The sequence below is a fragment of the Caloenas nicobarica genome, chromosome 21 (assembly GCF_036013445.1).
Source record: "Caloenas nicobarica isolate bCalNic1 chromosome 21, bCalNic1.hap1, whole genome shotgun sequence".
Classification (NCBI taxonomy): Eukaryota; Metazoa; Chordata; class Aves; order Columbiformes; family Columbidae; genus Caloenas; species Caloenas nicobarica.
In genome coordinates, this window is record NC_088265.1 from 3903146 (window position 1) to 3925531 (window position 22386).

General features: G+C 53.4%; 2 protein-coding genes across 2 annotated transcripts; one reads left to right on the plus strand and one right to left on the minus strand.

Moving 5' to 3' along the window:
• Positions 1–204: 204 nt before the first annotated feature.
• Positions 205–3114, minus strand: CIMIP3 (ciliary microtubule inner protein 3). Its single transcript, XM_065649754.1, has 2 exons — positions 3103–3114; positions 205–531 (listed from the first exon to the last, which is right to left on the minus strand). The coding sequence occupies exons 1-2, from the start codon at positions 3112–3114 to the stop codon at positions 205–207; spliced, it is 339 nt and encodes a 112-aa protein (XP_065505826.1).
• A 3418-nt stretch (positions 3115–6532) lies between these two features.
• Positions 6533–22341, plus strand: C21H6orf132 (chromosome 21 C6orf132 homolog). The gene is made up of 5 exons (XM_065649735.1): positions 6533–6712; positions 10905–11020; positions 15910–15985; positions 16314–19167; positions 19505–22341. The coding sequence occupies exons 1-5, from the start codon at positions 6568–6570 to the stop codon at positions 19608–19610; spliced, it is 3297 nt and encodes a 1098-aa protein (XP_065505807.1). The 5' UTR covers positions 6533–6567; the 3' UTR covers positions 19611–22341.
• The last annotated feature ends 45 nt before the right edge of the window (positions 22342–22386 follow it).

Here is a 22386-nt window from a genome sequence, read left to right on the forward strand (position 1 = left end):
GCAGGTGACAATAAATGACAGGACAAGTCGGACCAGGTTTTTAGAACCAAACCCACGCTGCGTGTTTTTCTGGGGAGCAGCGACCTGGCCTCACCACCCATTCCTCAGCTCACGCGTTCACTGATGGGCATAACTCCGACGCTCGATGGGAAGCTGAGGTCACACCAGTCACTGCTTTCGTTGCTTGGGCTTTATTGCTCTCAACTACGGTTTCGGGTGATGGAGGGGTCTCCATTTCGCGACATTTGCACTCGGGACATCAATCTTCTTCTTGGTGTGATCGGTGTCCCGGTCGTAGCGGTACCCGCAGGTTGGCCTCTGCGAGGTGTAGAAGGGGTTGTACGAGTTGGACCAACCCGGTTTGTAGAAGACAAACTTGAAGGCGTCGGGCTGACGGCCTCCAGAATGGGCGACGACAGGAACGAAACGAGTGTCCCACGGCTGGGGATGTGCTGGAGACGGCTGGCTCGTCGGGATGGGCTTCTCCATCTCCTTTGGCTTCTTGTGGTCTTTGCCAGGGTTTTTAGTCACCTGTGGAGCAAAAGGGCCAGACAAACGCGTTGCAGTTGCCCCCGACACTTTGCCATCCTTGTCAGGGCTTCAGGCCCTGATGCAAGAATTGTGTACTGGTGACCAAAATGCCGAGATTTAACAAGCGGAGAGTGCCTACCTGCTTACATTCATTGCGAGGGCGGTCAACATGCAGTATACACGCTGAGAAGTCAGGTATTTATATCTCTTTAGCTAAAAATCTAAGGTGATATTACTGATAAAGTGACTTTAAAATCAAATGATGTACTGGAAATGTGGAAACAACAGTGAAAATAAGATTAAGTATGCACAAAAAGACTTGAAGGACTTGATGCTCTCTGGACTTGCATTTCAGCTGGTTCTTTGTAACAGTGCAAAGTGAATATAAAGTGCTACCAGTTGCTGATGTTCCTGCTGTCAGCCTGACCTGGGTCATCCTTTTACCACTTTTGGGGGATAATACATTTTCCTTCTGTGTTTGGCACAGTGGAGCCCTGGTCCCAGCTCAGAATCTCAGTTTTAACAGCTATAAATGGCAGCAACACGTGCTCGTTGTAGAGTCTTCACCAAACCACAGCCGTGGCAAAGCAGCCGTGAAAATGGTACAACCCAGTCGAGCGTCAGTGATGACAGAAACTTAACGCTATCCTTCACAAACACACCCCGGGGCACTGGATCCTCAGCTCTGGGTCCCTCCGCAGGCACCTACCACCACCCTGCACCTCGTCCTGCTGCACTAATTGCTCTTCCCAAAGCTCTAAGTGGGTTTTTTCCTCCCAGAAACGTGAAGGGAGGAACAGGGGTGTTGAATCTTGTGAGGCAAGTTCTTCCTCATCATCAGCTGGGTCACATTTCTGAAGCCTTGGAGCAAAATCGGTGCCACCAGCCACACGGCACGGGGGACCAAAGGACGCAGAAACAGCCCGTTTTGCCCGCGCGTTTGCACGGAGCCTTTGCAGACGGGCGGTGTGGACGTGAGCCCCGGGACACACGTGGGGCTGACTTGTCACCCGTGGCCGCTCCAAGGCTGCGCTTGACTGCGAAAGTATTTCTGCTGCTGTTATTTAACCGTGACTCAGTCATCTTGTTTTCATTGATGACACCTCCGTGCTAATGGAAACTAACTCTTCCCCCAGCAATTATCCGATTTACTCCTGGGCGTCCTAAATAAACGCTTTGCTGCCTGGCTTTATTTTTAACTTCGTAAAGAGGTTTCCTGGTTTCCGTGACGCCCTGGCTTACTTGGTGCTCTATTTCTGTTCCCTGCAGCTGGCTCTGAGCACTGGCTCCTAAACCTATTAGGACGGGGACACCCGCAAATTATTTAGAAATGTCCTGAAAGCCTTTGAGGGAAATGACCAGATCCCCCCAGGTTCACCACCTCTTTCCGCCACTCATTTCCCCAATACAGCTTGAAAGGCCCCGTTGCTGGAGCTCAGGACAAGTGTCATTTCAGCCGCAAGGAAACAGCAGTCCACTTTTTCCATAGAGGATAAAATAATGGGATTTTGACTCCTGAAGTGCAGATTTTGCACCACCGCAGTAATTTTAGTGTGGTTTGCGTATCCCTGCTTTGAACGCACTCAGATTTGCTCAGAAATGATGATGTTCACATAGATGCACGATTACAGCTCACGGAAGGTCAAAGACAAGTATGCACACGAGTGCGCTGCTGCAACTGCATCCGCCCAGCAGAGAGGCATTGGCGGTATTAGATGGGTGCACTCGGGGTGCAGAGGTGAGGCCGTGGTAACTTTGAGAACCCAGCTGCTAAGTCATGTTGAGATGCTTTCGAGATGCGCCAGCCGCGCTCGGGGACAGAGGGCTGACAGACAGGACACGGTGCCAGAGAGCGCTGAGCTTTGGGCTTTGCTCTTCCCGTGGGGTTTGTGTGCCCTGGGGGTTCCTGCTCATCCTCTGGGGCATCTAAATCTCGGTAGAAACATTCTCCGTGCTCAGGTCAGTGCACCTGCTTACGTGATCACTGAGGGGAAGCACCAGCTCAATGTCCACAGTGCTATTTATGGCACTGCCGGAGCGCCGTGCCTGAATTCAGAGTCCCCCATAATCCTATTGCATCTATTCATAGGTTTAGAGATCCCTAATCCTGCCCAAATTGTCTGTTGTCCCTCAAAGAAGATGCCCACGGGGGGGGGGTCACTGATTTCAGTAACCAAGCGAGCAGGAAGAGCTCAGAGCTGCAGCCCAGCCGAGGCGTTCCCAGGGGGCTGTCAGAGCCACCGTCATCCCCTTGCTTTGCAGCGGGGAGCCCCCGTCCCGCAGCCCCTCGCTCGTCCCCGCGCAGCCACCCCCGGACAATCTCGTGCCGTTTGCTCCGAGCCCTTGGTGACCACAGGGGCGAAGGTGCTGACAGCAGTGCAGCCGGGTGGGTTTGGGCAGCAGGGTGGGTTTGAGGGATGATGCATCACTCCGACACCACCAGGACCCTTTTGTCCCCCACCAGGACCCTTGCATCCCAGCCACCCCCAGGGCAAGGGTCTGCCACCCTCCTTCCCGCAGGGAGGGGACACGGCGAGCGGGGGTCCCTCCTGCCAGACTATGAGCTCCTACCTGCGAGGCCATCTCCCCGACGGACACCCCAGCGTGCGGGGCTGTGTGGGGTGGGAGTGGGCAGTGCTGGCATCAGGGCCATGGGGGACACTCGGGGGCATTGTGACCAGCGGGGTGTCACTGGGCGTGGCTGTCGCGGGGGTGCCCAGGCTCAGCGGGGCTGCGGAGGAGCGCAGGGGTTCAGCCGTGGGAATTCGGAGGGTGCCGTTTCTCCCGGGACGAGGGGACAGGGGAAGCGTCACACCCGATGGGAACCACCACTGCTGCCCGTTCAGCCACACGCCGCGTTTCTCCTCCCGTCCCTCCCTCGGCTCTGGCCGGGGACCTGCGCTGCACAAGCACTTTGCACACCTGCCGGCGCGGCGGGGCCAGATCTGCATCTGCAGGGCGCAGCTCCTCGCGCTGATGCAAAAGCAGATTGTTCTGGGGTGTTTACCCGTGTGGGGATCAAAGGCAGCCTCACACCGTGGGGTGTTACATCAGAGCAGGGCTCACACGGCTATTCCTATGCCATAAAACCTGCTGGCGATCTTCCAAGTGCTTTCCCGCGCTTTGTGCCCAGCCCGGCCCACCTGTCCCTTTAGCTGTGTGGCCTCTAACGCTCAGGAGGTCGTGGCGGGTGGCAGTCACCCTCCCTTCAAAATACAGCCACGCCGCCAAAATGGGCAGCTTTTCTGCACCCTTTGAGTTTGCACTTTGAGAGGTCAGCCCACCTCCCGCCACACATAGACCTTGCTAGTCCCCAGCTCTTTCTGGTCTTCTGGGCAAGGGTCCATACTTTGGGAGACAGAAGGTAAAGAATATACGGGAGTGTGCACACGAGCTCTTGCGGACTTGTTCGTGTTCACTGGGATAACAAATTCACCTCAAAACACACATCCCTTCATGTTGTAAGGAGCGTGTTTCCCGACGTTCACCGCCCAGGGTGAGGCAAAGCCGCTGTTGGAGGGGTGCACGGGTACAGCTCACTGTCCCCAGCGCTCCAGGGACAGGGGACAACCTCAGGAGCAATTATCGGGGAGCTGAATCACACTTTCCCGTTCCCGCAGGGCTGCAGCTGCTGCCCCTTTGAAGTCTCTTTGGTGCAACAACATTTTGTAGGACACCTTTGTGCACGAGCCCAGGCTTTCTCATTCCACGGGATTTTATTTGCTTCTCTTCTTAAAATAGTTCCTCTTCTCCTTCCCCTTTTCCCTGACTTCTTCTCTCTGTCTCTCCTGTTCGATTTGTTCACTCAAATATTGTGCATGTCAAGGAGCACGTATACCTTGCCTATCTTGCGAAGATACTGTGTCCTTTGTGTTTCCAGTAGTGAGCCGGTCCTTCATTGCATCTGGTTTCTGCTTCCAAGAGGTGCCAGTGAATTTTCTTTAGACGTCCAGGGCTCAGCTAGATGGGATCCCACAAAGAGCTGGCTCCAGAAGGAATATTGTTTCCCAGTTCCCACCCTATTACCGCTTTTATCCACATGCAGGACTGTCCCTTTTTCCTGCGATCTGGGCTAAAACACGACTGTGGTGTGTCCCCAGCGCCGTGAGCTTGGGGTGTGCAGGACTCACACTCGTGCAGACGCTTGCAGGGTTGTTGGCGTTCCCAGATAACTGTTATAAAGGGCGTAAGTCCCGCTAATTGCAGGCCTAATTGCGGAGCCGTCCCTTCGGCATCCCCGCTGCTCCTGCAGCCCATGGAGCATCCCTGCTCCCAGCACCCGAGCAGCTGGATGGAGCTGCATCTCTGCAGAGCGGCCAAAATTCTCTGAAAACTGTCTTAAATAATTATAACCCCCATACTACAACCACAGGATTGAATCCACACAGTACCACATTTTAACTCTTCTTTCTGCATTTGCCATTCCTGTTAATCTTCTTTATTTAAGTGCTGCCTGACAATTTCTGCCATGATTAGATTTTGCTTTTGGAATATCATAACAGAGCTCCTTTTTCATTGTTCCCAGGTGATTTAGTGTGTGGCCCTAATTTGCACTTTGCGGCAAGAAAAGGTTGTGAAAAGAATCATTTTAAGGTGATTAAATAAGTGATATTTACCACTAAAAAAGATAAATCTGTATCATTTTGACTCTCAAAATTTGGTGGAAATAGAAATATATATAAGACGGGATGGTCATACCCTGAAGCTGTGTTTCAGAGTTAATGTTTTGACAGTTAGTCTGGGTTTAAAGTTCTCCAGAAATCCCAACATTTAATCGCCAATGTTACTCATTAACCCTCAGTTTTTACTTGCATGACACAGAAAATTGTTGGCAATGTTGGACACTTGCCTTTGTACCTGGCGCAAGAAATTCTTTGGAGCCGAGTCCCGTTGTCTTTAAGCTTTTGCATCAAAAAAATCCCAAACCCTAATAACATCTGGGTTGCACTGGGAAGGGAGATGTTTCTGGTGGAGGGGCTCATTGCATGGAGGAGGGGGCTTTTCTGCTTGGTAATATGCTTGCTAAAAAATTCAGGGCTCATTTGCTTCCCAGCACACACACGATAGAGACAAAGAATTGCGCTGCAGCTTCCCCTGACTCTGGCTGACATTTCCTTGTATTGCAAGGCCACCTGCAGATCTCAGACAGGGACTCCAGGTCCTGACACGCTGCGCGAGTGTGTCCGCAGAAAATCGGGGCAGAGGAGCCCAGCGTGCGAGCCAGGACTCCAGCAGGAGGCGAAGAAACAGATACACGCAGGACACAGGGAGGGAGCGATCTAAACTCTCAAAACTAAATGTTCAGTACCCAGCCAGCTTGAGGAGATTGATAATTTGTGTTGTGGGTTGGTTTTTTTTCTGGTTTGTTTGGGGGGTAGGCTTTTGGTTTTTTGGTTTTTGTTTGTTTTGTTTTGGTTTTGTTGTTGTTTTTGTTTGTTGGTTGCTTTGTTTTGGTTGCTTTTGTGTTTTTTTGTGTTTTTTGTTTTTTTTGGGGGGGAGGGGTTGGTTTTGGTTTTTTTGTTTGGTTTGTTGGTTTGGCGGTTTTTTGTGGCTTTTTGTTTGGTTGGTCTGTGTTGGTTTTTTTTGTTGTTTTGGAGTTCTTTGTGTGCGCTCCGTTTTCTTTAAGATGAATCGGATGTCCCGCTGCACTCACCCTGCGGACCCCGCTGCCCCTCGATGTTACTTTGCTTTATCTTACCACGCCTCCTCCACCCTCCCCAGCAGCGCTGACCCCAGCGGCCCGGGGACCCCCCAAAAGCCCCTCGGGCCGGGCCATGAGCTCAGCTCCAGGGACCCCCCCGCCCCGGTCTCTAACGCGCCGCGGAGGCAGCGGCCGTTCCCCGGCGGGGCGGGAGCGGCTGGCGGGGCGGGAGCGGCTCCCGGGGCGGCGGGAGGCACCTGGCAGGAGGGAGGGGCGGAAGGTGGGGCCCGGCCCGGCCCCCCCCGCCCCGCAGCCGCTTGTGGCAGCGGCCCCGGCCCCGTGCCCGCCCGGCGCGGCGGGGATGCCCGGCTGGGAGCGCGGCGGGCAGCGCCAGGATGAAGAAGCATCACTCGGTCCAAGGCACCTTCAGCCGCCTTTTCGGGAAGCGCCAGCCCAGCCCCCCCGCCGCTTCCCTCTTCGCCACCAACCCCCCTTGGATCTTCACGCAGGAGGTGACCTCGGACAACGCGGGCGGCACCGGTCAGTGTGTCCCCTCCTCCGGTTGTTGGCCCCGGGATGGGGGGAGCGGGAGCTCTGTGCGCGGTCCCCGGGAAACGGGGGGCGAAGGGGTCGGACGGGGCCGGGGGAGCCGCGGCGGGTCATTCAGCGCCCGGTTGGGAAACTCCGGGACGTGTTTGGAAGGGCCGGGTGACGAACGGGACAAGTTGAAACTCGTGTCCCCGCAGCTGGAGCGAACCCCCCCGAGCCTCCGCACTGGAGGTTTGAGACCTGCTCGCCGCTCCCACGGAGCCACAGTTCTCTCCGGGATGTTAAACTTCACTAAAGCGCGTTGATAAATAGTTGAGAATCTATTTTATTGCTTCCAGCAGCTCTTTCCCACGCCATGTTTGAATTGCTCCTTCCCTCGTTGGAGTTATTTACTTGTAAACCTGTTTCTTGAAGGACTGCGTGCGAGGGGGGAGTTGAGGGTTGCATGTTCCTTAGGATTTATTTGTATTTCTTTGTGGTTTTAATTGCAATACTGTGCCCCGGAGGCTCATGTGGGAGGGAGCCAGATTAATAGTAATGGAGCCAGGTAGATAAAAGATAGCAGTTTGTGGATGAAGTTTGGCGGCTGTGAGATTCCAGCAAACACTTCCAAGCTTAAAAAATGGAAGCACTGCTTGCTGAGCTGTTCCATGCAGAGCAGTGTCCATGGCAAGGTGGTTACACCCCACGGGCCAGGCTGGTGGAACTGAGATAAAATGAAAATGTGGTGAAGACTTTCACGCAACTCTCAAACGCAAAAGGAAAAACTGCTGATTTCTAACTGTCGTAAATGCGGGGAGGCTTCAAGCTTCTCTCTGATGTGGTTTGGATTTAAAAAAAAAAAAAAAAAAGTCGCTGTGTCTGCGTATTACAAGGCTGATTTCCGTGGCTGCAATTGCAGTACAAAGACATTCCTTTCAGGTGTGGGGAACTGCTGTGCGGATCAGCTTGCAGAGTAAAAGCCAGGAGTTCTTGAAATCTGAGCACAAATAAAAGCTGTTGAATCACTCCTTAGCAGCCTCTTGGCATTTATATCATTAATTTAATTTGTGTAGGGTAGTGTGACACACAGAAGCTGAGTGACCATGTTCGGAGTAATCTATGCTGAGGTGTGGGCTTGTTGCGATGAACGTGCTCACAGCTAAGCAGTCCAAGTGGCAGATTTTATTGTGTCCTGACGTCCACAGCACCACGGTGAAGCCCCATCCCTGCCCCTGTTTCCTCAATATTTGCCGCGTAGCTTCATGCCATCGCTGCTGCCAAAAGGAGTCCACTGCTTCTGCTAATCCCCACCTTAGTTTTTCATACAAAGTAAACACAAGTTAAGCAATATAGAATGGGTGTAGGTTTACGTGTCACTGACTCAGAGATTCCTGAACATAGTGACTGAAACGCGCTCCCTCCTCGCTGAGAGCCGTGGATACCCCAGCACCAAACCTGCTACGCCTACTCCAGGTGATGCAACCCTCAAGTAGGAAGAAGTTCCATTACATGTCTTGCAGATTGCTTATTTTCTTTCCCATGACTGCGAGGACACAATTGTCTCCAGGACAGGCTGAATGTCAAAAAATGGCCAAAGCGCAGTCGGGGCCGCTTCCGACAGCATCCAAAGGCATTTCCTGATCCCTCCTTCCAGGAACGCACAGGTCTTACCAGTGACAGGCTCTTAGCAGGCAAGTCCTGTTTATCTAGCAAAGAAAACACAACTACAAGCACTTCATTTTACTTTAATTAAAAGCATTCATGTTAGCGATGCTTAGTAATCTAGGATCAAAGACCTTGTGATCTGTAATCCAGTTTCTCACTGAGTTTACCTAGTGACTTGTTTAATGTAAAACACTCGTCATTTCAAGTCTCTCAACTACTCTACCGCTGCTCTGCGAAGCTGTCTGAATCCAGACTCTCATGTTGCATTGGCCTTAATTCTTGCTGCTTACTTGCCAAATGGGGTGTCATCCAAGGGGTTTGGCAAAAGGAATAATAATAATTTGCTGGCATCTGCCATCCTCGGGGACTCCGGCAGCTCCTCCTTTGCGCTTGGGCCCCTCACAGGCAGGGAAGCATTAAACTGGTGGTAGGACCACACTAGCTGGAGTGCAGGCTGTTTAGTATTTTTAAAGCTGAAGAAAATGTCCTTTTTCTAAAGAATCCCTTGTAGTGGGAGGAGTTTGGGATAAGGGTTAGGCTGGATGGGGCTTTGAGCAACCTGGTCTAGTGGCAGGGGGCGTGGAATGAGATGGTCTTTGAGGTCCCTTCCAACCCAAACCACTCTGTGATTGTGTGATAAGGGAGAGGAAGGCGCAAGGACGGGGATAGGACGATGGATACTGCCGGGTGCATCCCAGGGTAACTTGTGGTGTAGTAGGTGGGAGAAAGGAAAAGCTCACATGCTTGCTGGACTCGGTGTCGCGTCTCAAGGTTTTGTGGAATTCATCTACCTCCAAACCCATAACAGGCAGCTCGTGCCCAGCCCTTGGCATGGTCAGGTTCTTCATTCCAGGTGTTCACGCAAGTGCTTTTCTTCTGTGGGAACACACACTCAAGCATTTGCCCTCCTCTTTTTTTTTTTTTTTCTTTTTCTTCACTAAACTCAGCGTAAAGTTGTTTCCTTGGGAGCTTCTTGCCTGATCTCTGCCCATCCAAGGAGGGCAGAGACAGTGACAACCAGGGCTCCATGCCATGGCAGCTGGTGATGGGTTGGGGACCCTGGGCACCGGGTCCAGCAGCACATGGAGGGCTCAGGCTGTGCCACGGGGGAGCGGGGACACTGGTTTGGGCTGTGGCAGCGGCCGGTTGCTTGCACGGTCCGGGCTGGGGACTCTGGGGTGCAGGCGGCTCCTCGGGCGGGCAGTCCTGCTTTGGGGAGCGCTGCCCCCGGGTTTGGGAGGCTGAGAAATGCAGCCCGGCTCCTTTGCCGGTGTGCGGAGCTTGCACAACCTTCGCCTTTCTGCTGGTTGGCTTTTAATTGCTGTACGATACTTGACAGAAACTGTTTCTGTGCTTCGCACGTGGGGTGTGCATGGGGTCGGGGTTGAGGGCTGCTTCCAGGCTTTTTTTGGGCAGAAACAAAACAACAAACTACTTACTCCTTTGTGTTTTGGTGTGGAGGGTGTTTGCTTCTTTCACTGAAACCACCATTGAAATCTGTTAGGTGGGACCACTCCTGCGGAGTTTCCTTTCTGATCGCAGCTGTTTTGCTCGCTTTCCCCCTCCTTCCTCAAACCCTCATATTTTCTTTAATGCTGGTCTCCTTGGCTACGAATTATTTGTGTATCTCCTTCCAGCCAAGGTGGGGTTTACATGCTTCAGTGCTTCTGCTTGTTAATTCATGCTGTTAATCAGACACAAAGAACGTAATTAAATTAATTTTATGAGCTTTATTCACTGTCAGAAATAAACCGGCTCAAAAGGTGTGGTTCAAGGTAAAAGCACAGAGCTGGGAACCAGGAGTACCTGCTGGTACCTGCTTGTGACACCGGGGCTTGGTGCCTATTCTGTCGTAGCATCTCCATTTGTAGTGGGATTTCATGGGGAGACATTCAGAGCGTTTCTCCGTAAGGCTGAGGTGTGAGAGCGTTGTGGCAAACACAATTTGTCCTCCAGTGCCAATCGCATCAGGGCTCAGAAACAAATTGCTCTAGCACGTTGCTGGGGGTGCCCGTCCACAGCAGGGAGAGCAGCGGTGACATCTCCCTCCCACCGTCCTCAGCCTCTGGCAGAAAAACGTGGCGGGGAGACAGCCGTGGGAAGCCCCTGCGTGTCCCGTCTCCATCTGCATGTCCCGTCTCCATCGCTGTGTTGCAGGCGTTCCCCTCCGCTCACCTTAGTCCTCCTGGGCACAAGCCAGGGGTCAGGGACACCTCCGTTGTCCCTCTCCACTGCGTAAGTGACAGGGACGTGTTGCGATAGGGCTGGGTCAAGAGCCTGTAATTAACTCTGTGCTTTGATGGAACTTTTTGATAGAACTCCTGGGGTCCCGCTCACCTGGGACCTTTCTCCTCCCATCTCCAACTCAGCTCCAAAACGCCCGGCTGCTCTTCAGAATTTGATGAGTTTTGCCCATTCCCGGGAGCTGATACAGCAAATTCTTCACGGTGCATTTTAAAATTAGGTGGTGCCCAATGTTGTTTTTCCTATTGCCTCGACTGCAGTGCTGCTGCTAACAGTTTTCTCTTCCCCTCAGGTGATGTGATTGAAGTGTATTATGGTGACAATCGCTTTGGGACGGTGACCGACTCTGGCACAGCAACACTTAAACCTCGTCCGAGAGTCCGGCCGCTCCTGACTTTCCTACCCCTTGTGAGTATCCGTCTCTTCTGCTGGGGTTCGTTACAGCAGCGCGTGTAACTGGTGCCCAGAACCGGCTGGGCTGGCTGCTGCTCTCATCCTCTACCCAAGGCAAGAAAATAAATGAAAAGCAAAACTACGCTATAATAATGCTGGATATGAGGGATTAGGAGGTGATCCGAGTTCAAGGCTTGTGTTGAACATAGGCAAGATACGCAGGCAGGAGACGTAAGCATCATCAGACCTGTCTTTTCAATTAAAAAAAAAAAAAAAAACCACCAAAACGCTGAGCATGTAGATGATCTAGCTTGTGATGCATTTTATCTAAGTGCTACTGGCAGTATCTCTTTCTGGATCAGGCGTGTTGCTGGAGAGAGCAACAGCAAAACTGTGTCCTGTTCACAGCAGGGGAAGGAGGAGGCGATGTAGCAGGTGTCTGTGCAGGGGATGGGTTTTCAGTCTCTGTATGGGGGAAACTGTTCCCTGCAGAGCTGCCAGTGCTCCAGCAGCACCTGGGTGCAGGGTCTGGAGCAGCAAATGCCAACACAGCTGGACCCAGAGGTGGCTTTAAGTCATCTGGGACTCCAGAACCTCATGTGCTCGTTGCTGGCATTGATGCTCCGCTGCCGTGTGCGCTGAGCAGGTTTTCCTGCCCTGTGTAGGGCACCTCTTATCCACCAAAGAGTAGAGCGAAGTCCGTGATTGCTCGGAGGTATTTTGGAGACGGCGATAGCTAAATCTGAAGTGACACGCGCAGCTCACTGAAGGCCAATGACGACAATAAAACACTTAAAAAGCCCTCGGTCTTGACAAGGAAATCCTCTCTGAGATCAGGGGATGTTTTTCCTTCTATTTCCCTGTCCTTTAGGGCAACCAGCACCTGCAGCAGAAAATGGGCTGGTCTGCTGTCACCTGGGGGCAGTTAGGAGTCAATGGGCTTGTGCAGGTGTCATTTGGAGGAAAACATGGGGGGAGATGGAGTTTATATATCTATTTGAGAGCATAATTAGCAAGTTATAGGGTTATACAGGTTCTACAAAAGGGTTGTGTCCTCTGTGGTGCCTTTCAAAAGATGACAGCAGGTGAAAAATCTCATCTGGGATCCAAGTCGAGTAACCGTAGGACCAGTGCCTGAGAAACTGCCATAGCTGGCACCCTGTATCACTGGGTTTTTAGAGTGCAACCGGCCTTTTGCATCTTTTTAGAGCTTTCAAATGCTTTATTAGTGGAAATGTATGTGGTAGAGGAATAAACTGCACAAATGTCCCGGGGGTAAATAGTTGTCACCCTAGCCGTGGTGCTTTCCTGCTGCCCCTGGGGCTTTTTTACCCCTAAATGGCCTTTATGAAGGCCCCTCTCGCTTGCTTCTCTTCCAGAAGTACCAGGTTTAACTGAAGAAATTAGTAGGAATAAGCAACTTTTTTTTTTTTTTTTTTAAGGACAAGTCTGTGTTGGCTATTTGCGTTATTTTGATTAGGTTTGATGATGATTTGGTCCGGCATAGCCGCTTCTGCTGCCGCGTGCATCCTTGCGCTGGGCTGTTCTGCAGCTCCTGCCTTAACCCTTTCTTTCCACCCACCCGCTCCCCTGCGCGGGAGGAGGTTGGGAAGCAGCTGCCTGCGTCGCTGTGAGTCAGGAGGATGCGCGCACACACCCTGCCCGGCAGCAAAACCCACGGGGCATCGTGTCCCACGTGCCTTGCAGCTCTCCTTGCACTGAGCACCTTCTTTCCCCCCCCAAACCGCCTGGCCCGTGCCCGTCCCGAGCTGGATTACAGCAGAAGCAGCTTTGCTGCTGCCCCTTGGGTACCACCGCATCCCACAGACCACCCACTTTCCCAGATGCAGGCAGAGCTTGGGCATCCTGGGGGGATAAATTCCTTTATTAACTACCGAACTTACCTAGATCTGCTTCAAAACAGGGAATTCGGGGCTAGCTCTTCATTTTTGGAGAAATCCTTGGCCTCTCTGTGACCTTAGGATGAAAAGCAGTTGTGTGTTGGTGCATCTTTTGTTAAAGGTGGCCTCATTTAATGCATGGGAAGCACTGGCTCCTGAGAAAAAGGGGAGCTGGGGACACTGAGGACAGACAGGCTCCGCCGCCTCCCAACCCAGACTGTGCAAGCAACCGGCCGCTGCCACAGCCCAAACCAGTGTCCCCGCTCCCCCGTGGCACAGCCTGAGCCCTCCATGTGCTGCTGGACCCGGTGCCCAGGGTCCCCAACCCATCACCAGCTGCCATGGCATGGAGCTCTGGTTGTCACTGTCTCTGCCCTCCTTGGATGGGCAGAGATCAGGCAAGAAGCTCCCAAGGAAACAACTTTACGCTGAGTTTAGTGAAGAAAAAGAAAAAAAAAAAAAGAGGAGGGCAAATGCTTGAGTGTGTGTTCCCACAGAAGAAAAGCACTTGCGTGAACACCTGGAATGAAGAACCTGACCATGCCAAGGGCTGGGCACGAGCTGCCTCAGCCTTTGCTAAGTGATGAGTTTGGAGGCAGAGGGGACATCTACCTCTGTTCTAGCACTGAAAAGCAATTCCTGGTGGTTACAGTGAAAGCTTCCCTCACCGGCATCCTCGGCGCGCATAAATCCGATGCAGGTACCGCAAACTGGAAATGCAGGTTCCTGGCGCACCAGCCCGAGCGGCTGAGCCCGCTCTGAATCAGCGGGAGGTTTGCTGGGCTGGGCACACCCCTGGCAAACAGGGGAGAGGGAAATAATCTTTGCAGTCATCTCTGGAGACTGGCAGCGTACTGGAGATGCTTTCCATTTTAGAAGCCAGCTCATGACGTGAGGATGGGCGGTTTTTGAGAGAGATGCTGAGCATTAGCAACTGGAACAGAAGTTTTTTTTTTTTTTGGTGTGAAACAGGCTTGCCCAGTTTTTAGGATGTGTTGAAATGACATGTCCAAAATTACCACTTGTTTATGAAATGTGGACTCGTTTCCTCCAGCTTTGCATAGACCTCTTCCGACTGTCATTCCCTTTCTGCTCCTATCCAAACATGTGATGCATATGTTGCTTTTAATTCAGTGCCCAGACATCTTTGTTTCCCTGTAAATGAGCAGGTATCAGTGTGCTCTGCAGACTGGCAGCGATGAATTTCCATAGCAAATGGGAACTGCTGGGGGATTTTCTTTGTGGCGTTTGATATCTCATTGCTCTGGACAATTTCATTATTGGCTCCTGAAGCGCCTCTGTTAGTCTTTGTCTTCCCTCTGGCTTTCAGCTGGAGTTAAGGATCTTTCCTCTGCGTTGTGTTGTACTTTTGGGACCACCGAAGAGGTGTTAGATGAGGCTTTAAGGCTCAGCTAGTCCGATGTTCTGCCACTGGCAGATCTGTCCTAATGCCTTAGCAGCCTTTGGCTGCTCCGTCAGCACTGAGCTGTTTGAGCAGTTGTGTGAATTCCCACTCACTCTCTCCTGGCTCATTCCCATGTGTTTATAGAGGATCTTTGGTCATCTGCAGCGTGGTGGACTTTGCAAGCGAAGCAGGTGTATTTTCTTCTTACTTTGTCAAAAGCTGGGGTGTTCCAGGGCTCTTCTGAAGGAGCCCAGGCTGCTGCTGTTAACTTCAGCTCTGCCGCTGTGTTGTGACCTCCCCACACCCCGGGCAGCGTGTGATGTTAACAGTGTGTGATGTTAACGTGCCGTCCCAGCCTGGATGGGGCTGGCCGTATAAACCCAGCTTGACCTTTGATCCAGGAGACTTTGGCATCCCAGAGCAATCGCTTGTAAAAATAGTGATAATGCCAGTGAAAGGCAAAGGGCACGGGCTCAATCATTATCTGGGCTTTTGTATGCAGAAAACCACTGCGCTGAGTAGGATAACATCTTTGCACAAGAGGCTGTTAACAGCTAATGCAAACAGCAGCCTGGGGTGAGCAGGAGTGCAACCGGGTGGGCCCAGGAGCCTGGGAATGGGATGGTGTGTCTCTGACCATGGGTCTGCGAGCTCCTGCTGCTCATGGAGCTTTATTTCCCTGCCATGGGACTCTCCCAGCGCTGGGATGCGAAAGCCCAGTCCGCCGCATCGGTCACGTAGGTCTGTGCTAGCAGCCTGATTCAGCATCAGTTTGCATTTCGGACACGGGTGCGTTGGTGTGCGTTCCGTGAGCGACTCCAGTCCCTCTGCAGAGCAATCTGGGCGGTGAGTCCCTGGAGGCAAGGAGAGGCTTTTGCTGCTGGTGGGTGTGGGAGGCAGAGCCCTGGTCAGCACTCGGGTGAGTCAACGGGCCGGGAATATCTGCCGGTGGGTGGCTGTAATTGTCCAAAGTGCCCCTAGCTGTAAGCATCCTCGCAAATGTGTAGGCTGCTAAATTGCGTGGCCCTGTACCAGCTAAACGCGCTGCTGAGTTTTCAGCATGAATGCAAAGGGAGTAATTGAGAGTGAAACACAAACCGCACGAGTAGCAGTTTTCCCCAGCGTGCTCAGGTATGCTGGTGCCAGTTTCCCAAAAAGTCTGTCCGTGACTTCAGCGTGGTGTGGACGTGACCGTGGTGTGGGCTGGCGGTGCTTGCTGGAGAGCGATACCTGCAAAACCCGTGGGAGCTGTTAAATTTCCTTGGGATGTGAATGGTGAGAAGGTGTTGCTGCTGATTGTGGGCTGGGGAGCCCTGAGCTTGGGTGTGAAATATCTGGGCTCCTCTGCAGCCCCTCTGCCCCCGACCTGCACAGGGGAATTGTGTCCCTGGCTTGTGCAATCTTGATCGCTTCACTCGTCCCCTTAAACCCTGTCAACAGCAGCCACCGCAGGGACCTCCATGTCTAGGAAACGGCCCTGGGTCCCACCAGGCTTCTGTTTGCATAGACAAAAAGCAGCTATACAGGCCTGCTTGTCGGCACTTTGCTCCGATACCCTGGGCATAAAACTGACAGCTCTGTCTCCTCAACTCTTGCAGAATGCCCAAGAATCCCATGGGGTGGCTGTGCCAACGCCGTCGGTGCCAGAAGACTTTGGGGAAAAAGCAGCTCTTGGTAAGAGATCTTCTCTGCTGGGTCCTGCCCATGCTGAGGGCTCAGCAGTACCGTGCCCTCGGGGAGGGAAGGGTGCGTGCACCAAGCTCTGGAGCAGACAGTCTGATCATGAGGCTTCCGTGCTAAAATAGAGTTGACTATTAATTATTTTTTGAAGTCATTGAAAATGACTTCATTTCTAAGGGGTGAAGCATAGTGGCACTTAGAGTTCAGCAGGCTTTAGACAGCTGCTGAGCAAAACAAACTGGCTTCCTAGGGGGACAGCTGGCCATCGCAGGGCTGATGGAGAAGGTGCTCATGCTGCCGCGCTCTCACTCTTCCTCTGCAGGCTCTGGCTCCCAGATCAATGGGAACCACCGAATGTACAGCTCGGCGGGGGACCTGCGCCCACAGGCTCTTGAGGGGCATGAGCTGGATGAAGACATCCCTCCGCCACCATCGGTACCCCCTCCACCCCCTCCAATGGCACCGGCACCTGTGCCACCGCCTCCAGCCTCGCCGGTGCCACCGCCACCTGAAATTCTGCCTCCGCCACCTGAGACGGTGCCGCCACCTCCTTCCGTGGCACCTCCGCCACCTCCAGCCTCTGCCCTGTCCTCTCCCAGCACACCAACTCCTCCGGACTTCATCCCACCAGCCCCACCGGGCGCCACGCCGCTCAGCCGGGCCCCGGCACCCTTCACCACCGGCATCTCCAAGTGGAAGTCCGAGACGGTGCTGAACACGAGGCAGGCGGATGCCGAGGGGCCACTCTGCCCTGCCGAGGCTGGGGTGCCGGCTGCCCCTGGTCCAACGGAAAGCCTGCAAGCCAAGCACTGCCCTGAGCCCCACCTCACCTTCCCCAGGTCCTTCAAGGTGCCTCCACCAGCCCCGGCGCGGTCCTCCTCCATCCCGGTGCAGGACGGCCAGCCGGTCCGTCAGGAGCCCTTCCCCCGGCAGCCGCACGCCCGGCCGCCCCTCCCGCCCTGCTTCACCATAAGACCCGCGGCCAAGGCTCACGCAGGAGGCGATGCCGAGCAAAGAAATTCCCCGCTGAGACAGGCTGTTGTGAAGCCGGCTGTGCCGGCCCCGCCACCGCTGAGCCCCAAACCAGGTCCAGGGCTCGGCCAAGGGACAGATCCTGCCGGTTGCCGGTCCCCGCTGCCAGCGGCCGAGCCGCAGAAGGTTCCCCAGCCGAAAACAGCCCAGGGAGACTCTCCTCCAAAATCTGAATATCTCACTGCGAACGACCTGGAGCTCCCTCCTCCGGACTACCCCACCTGTGAGGATGACTGGAGGGATTCCAGCAACCTGGACAGGCTGCGGCACGAGCTCTCGGCGCTCCTGCGCTCCCCACGGAGGGAAGAGAAGCCACCAGAGAAGCCACCAGAGAAGCCAGCTGCTCCCTGGCCCGTGGACGGTGATACCAACCATGCCAGCAGCCATAAGCCCAGTCTCAACGGGCCCCAGCTCACTGCACCTGCTGGGAGGGACGCAGAGTTAACCACGGGAGTGGAGAGCAAGAAGAAAGAGGTGCCCAGTGGACCCCCCAGTGCCAAAGCAGGCTCTCCCAGTGTGGTGGTCCCCGTTCCAGCGAGCAGCCCCGCCACGCAGCCCCGCAGCGTGATGAAAATCAGGAATGAGCTGGAGGCTGTGCTGTCCCTGAAGAAAGAAGGGAAACCTGCCCTGGGGCTCGGCAGCCAGAAGCAGAGCACGGAGGACGGCGGCAGCACCCCATCTGTGAGGAAGAGCCCCCCTGACCTGAGAAAGAGCCCCCCTGGCCCAGGTGACTCGGTGCTGCCAAAACCAGCCCCAAGCCCACTCCCAGCACCAGCGGCTGCAGTGGAGAAGGATGAGACGGGGCATGAGGACCATCCCGCTCCTACCACTAGCACGGCCACAGAGAACTTGCCGCCTGCTCCAGTGTCCTTCGACTTCAGCATGAGCCCCCCAGACCCACCCCAGGAATCAGTGGAGCAGCCCCCTGCTCCCACCTCCCCCTCACCCCCCATTTCTCCAGCACAGAGCCCAGCACCACAGCCCAACGCAGCCGTCTTCCAGTACAAAGTGCACCGGGCTGGGGCCAGCTCGGCTGAACCCCCCTGCCCCTCGAGCTCGGCCGGGAGCCTGCCGGGCACCCCTGGAGCGGGGCAGGAGGAGGTGCTGATCCACCCGGTGACAGGCGAGCGGGTGGAGCGGGGCTCCCCCATGGCGCTGCTCCTGGCAGCCCGGCAGCGTGCCCAGCGGGGCCGGCAGGCTGGGGAGGTGGGAGCCGTGCCGCGAGCAAAGCCGCTCCTCAAACTGGGCAGCGCTTCGTCGGACTCCACCTCCACCAGCTTCTACCGCCACGAGTCCAAGCCCTACACCTTCACCGTGGTGCCCCGGCCGCCCGGGACGGGATGGAGCAAACCTCCGTCCTTCTCCAGCTCCTCGGATCAGGGCCGGGACATGCGGGCAGTGGGCAAGGTGCAGCCACCGAGCCCCCCCGGGCACCGCCGGGCTGCTGCATCCAGCCTATTGCGGGGTCTCCTCGAGTCCGGGCAGAACCAGCCCGGCTTGTCTTGCCATGGCATGTCCAGGGAGGAAGAGGAGGAGAACGGGGAGACGTCGCTGGACTATGGGATAATCCCCCCGCCCCCCGAATTCAGCAACGAGGTGGATGAAGCTGAGGATCCCCTCCCTAGTCGGGAGGAGAACCGCAAGTGCCCCAGCTTCCCTGACTGCAGCCGGGGCTCGGAGGCACCGCGGTACTTCAGGTGGCCCGGCTATGGCCGTGGCTACGGGGGCAACCACGAGCCGCTGGCCTCGCTGCCCCCCGAGAAGAGCAGGAGGAATGGTGACTTCACCCCCCAGTACCCAGATTACAGCAGCTCTGCCGGTTACTTCAGCCGCTACCCAAACCCTCGCCCGCTGATCAAGAAGCGCCTGTACGTCTCTGAGCCCGACAGCTCCTACCCCCGGGCAGCCGCAGCCCCCCGGGCCACGGGCACCCTCTCCTTGTACGGCCCAGGGGGCTACAGCTCCCCGGGCGGGGAGGGCGCCCGCCGCCTCGGCTCCGCGCACAGGAACGGCCCCGCGAGCGCACCGGGCCGGCGGACGTCCGTCGACGCCGCTGGGAAAGCCGCGCCGTACGGCAGCGCCGACGCCAAGTACAAGGGCCAGAACGGGGATTTCTCGCCCGCCGGCGCAGCGGCAGCCAGCAGGTGTGTGTCCCCCCGCGCCGACTCCCTTGTCCCCTGTGTCGCTTTGATTTGAAGGAGGGGAGGGCTGGACCTTGTGCTGGCTCCAGAGCGGCGCAGAGACCCCAGAGAAGTCCGGCTGCCTCAATCTGGGGCTGCGGGTGTCCCGTGGTCCCTCCCCGGTCCCGGCCATAACCCTGGTGCCCACCGCCCTCTCCTTGGCGTGCTGCTGAACGGCGGCACGAGGCGGTGCGAAAGTCGCCCTGCTCCAATAGAAGAAGAAGAAAAAAAAAATTGCAATTTTGAATAAACAAAGAGTTTCTTCGGCTTTCAGTGACTTTCCCCTCTGTTTTCCCTCCAGGCCTGTCCATGGCAGCTTGCAGCACAGCGGACCCACCAACACCTTCACGGTGAGGCCCGGGGCACGGCAGCCCATCTCCTACGCCTACCAAAGCGGCCACCGGTAAGCTGGTCCGCAGGGCTGCTCCAACGCCTTCATCCTGCCGGGAAGGGACCAGGAGGCGCCCAGGTGGGTCATCTCCTCCTCCTGGGCACCAGGGATGGTCCCGACCCAGCCAGCAAACGCACTGCTCGAAACTGCCGATGGAGAAGGCGGGGGGTGAACCCGGGACTTGGATTCTTCTCAAAAGACTGTTATGGAGAGTAGTTACCGCAGAGGACTGGCTGCTGTCTTGTTACGTGAGCAAACGTGGTTTTCCTTCTCATATTTCTCCCCCTCCGTATTATTTCCAAAGCTGCAGCCTGGTAGGTCTTCTAAGAAAGTCAAAAAACACCCTTAGTTCTCTTTAAAGAGCATCGCCACTGGAGAGATTATTTTCAGTTTGTGGTCTTTGTTTTGATTTGGTTTTTTGTTTGTTTGTTTTTCAATTGGTTTAAAGCCGACATGCTTAGGAGCAGGGAGGAACCAACTGGGAGACGTGCATAATGGCAGCAAGCCAGCGTACAGCGAAACGTAGGGGAATTAAACTAAGAACATGAGGGCAATGGGATAGAAATAAGAGTTTGGAGTGTCTAGATCCTGACGTCTTCTGTCCCCACCTCCTTCAACAGCCTTGAGCAAATCAATTATGCCGATGCCTTAAGAACAGCTCCTGGTTCTCAGTGCCTGTCCTGCCGAGCCGAAGGTCTGAGCTCCCTTCTCCAGGGAGCGACTGCTGCATTTTGTATTGCAGACAAACCAAGGTTTTAAATAGCTAGCCTCCTGAAATGAGAAAGATATCATTTTCCTCACAGGTAAACTTGCTGAAAAATCACTGTAAGATAAGTGTAAAAACTTGTAGAGAATGTTTTCTAATCGCTGACAAGCTAAAAGCACTTTGAGACATTAGTCTACTCTCGTGGAAAGCACTTTCTATTTTCAATACTATACCATATCATTAGTTCCACTCCAGTGTATCCTGCATTGCACGCACATGTGTATGTGTGCACATAAGCAGATTTTGCTCTACAATTCAACTCAAAATTCAGTAATAAACTTTCCTTCACGGTGGAATTTGCAAAAGAGTTATCTTAATGTCATGTCTTTGATGTTCTACATATTATGTTATTTACAATTTCACCTAATAATTTAACAGCTGTTTCAAATATTGCAGCAACTTCAAAGTGTTCTGAACTTTACTTTGCTGTGAATAAAATGAAAACGCAAATACCACAATCGGTTTAATAGCTAATTCCATCGGCATTCTTATGCCAGTAAGTTTCAGTGACTTGGAAGATTTCCAGACACGCTCACCCCAGCCAGTATCGATAGAACATGTTTCAAATATCTGGGTGTTGGTTTTTTAAAAAAAGCTTATGGAGAAAAGTGACCATGGAGTAACTGTCTGGGTATTTAAGTGTGCCAGTGTCATGTAGAATAGCTACCCCCTTAAAATATCAAGTTTCTCCACGCGAGGAGCATCCTGAGGATTCTTATTTATCAACGGAAGCTGCGATACTGTTTGAGTGGCTTCAGGGTCATGTTTTAGTATTGGAAGAAGTTTCACCAGTTTAACTCAAAACAAAGAAGGCTCCCTGATAATATTGCAACCTAATTGTTTTTTCTTCCTAATACTTTTTTCAAACTAGTAAGTTATAGCTGCAAATTCACTCCCAAAAGCAGTTTGAAATTTAAAGGCTTTTTGGGAGACTTTGGCCTTCAAGATTGCCCAGAAATGGGTGTATGTGCGCAGTTTCCTGCCCAAGAATTCTTCTAAATTTGAGCATGTCCTCGGTGCAAGTTTCTTTCTTCTTTTTTTCTTTTGAGCAAAATGTGAAACTCCAATGGTGGCACTTGCTTTGAATTTCACATTTGCTGTTTCACCCAGACATGCAATTCCTATGTAGTTGGAATATGGTGTTATATGGTGTGGAGTGTCTTGTTTCTAGCAGACATGTATTTGTTTATATTAACTATTAGAAGCATGATAATATAAGTCAGTTTCATGAAATAGCCATTATTCATTTGGAGAACACCCATTCTGGGAATGCATAGTGGACTAAGCTGTAACTAAATCAGGTCAGGCTCTGCTCACAGTTGTAAAACTGGATAGCGTGAATGTTTGAAGCAGCGGAACGATTCTATTCCGCCAACGCTTTGGGCTATCCCTGCTTCTTTCGAACGAATCGAGCAGAGTTCTAGTATTTCAGTAACAACTAGATATTTATGCTGGGGCCGCTGGGATCTGTTTGTGTGACAAAGAAAGCACTGTCGGAGCTCGTGGCAGCCAAAGCACTTAAGGAGAAAATTCAAACTGTAATGAAGAGCGAGGACCTCAGGGCTGCGGGGATGGGGAAAAGCTCCCTCTCCCTCAGGCGGGTGACTTTGTTGGGACAGCACATAGAGAAATTCTGCTCCCGTTCCTGCTTCTGCTCCTCCCCAGCTCTGTTTGACTGTATAAATTTAGCAACAGAAGAGGAAGAAGCTGAGGGGTAGTAATGGAGCGAAGCAGCCAACCTTCTAGCCCAGTTGTAGCACTGAAAGCAATCTTGAAGCCTGACAAGGGAATTCTTCCCACTTTACCCTCCTCTAGCACAGTTTGGTCGTTCAAGCCTTGATACAACTTAAATTATCCCCTACAGCTGCCTCTTCCTCAAAGTACCTGCTGATGTAGTATAACTGCTAGCTGTACTTGTAAAGTGTTGAACAAAATCTCTTATTTATGAGTGCCATTCGATACCAACCTTCTTGCATTAAATATGTCTGGACATATTCTTTTATTCCGTGTGGTCTGACTCTTTTAT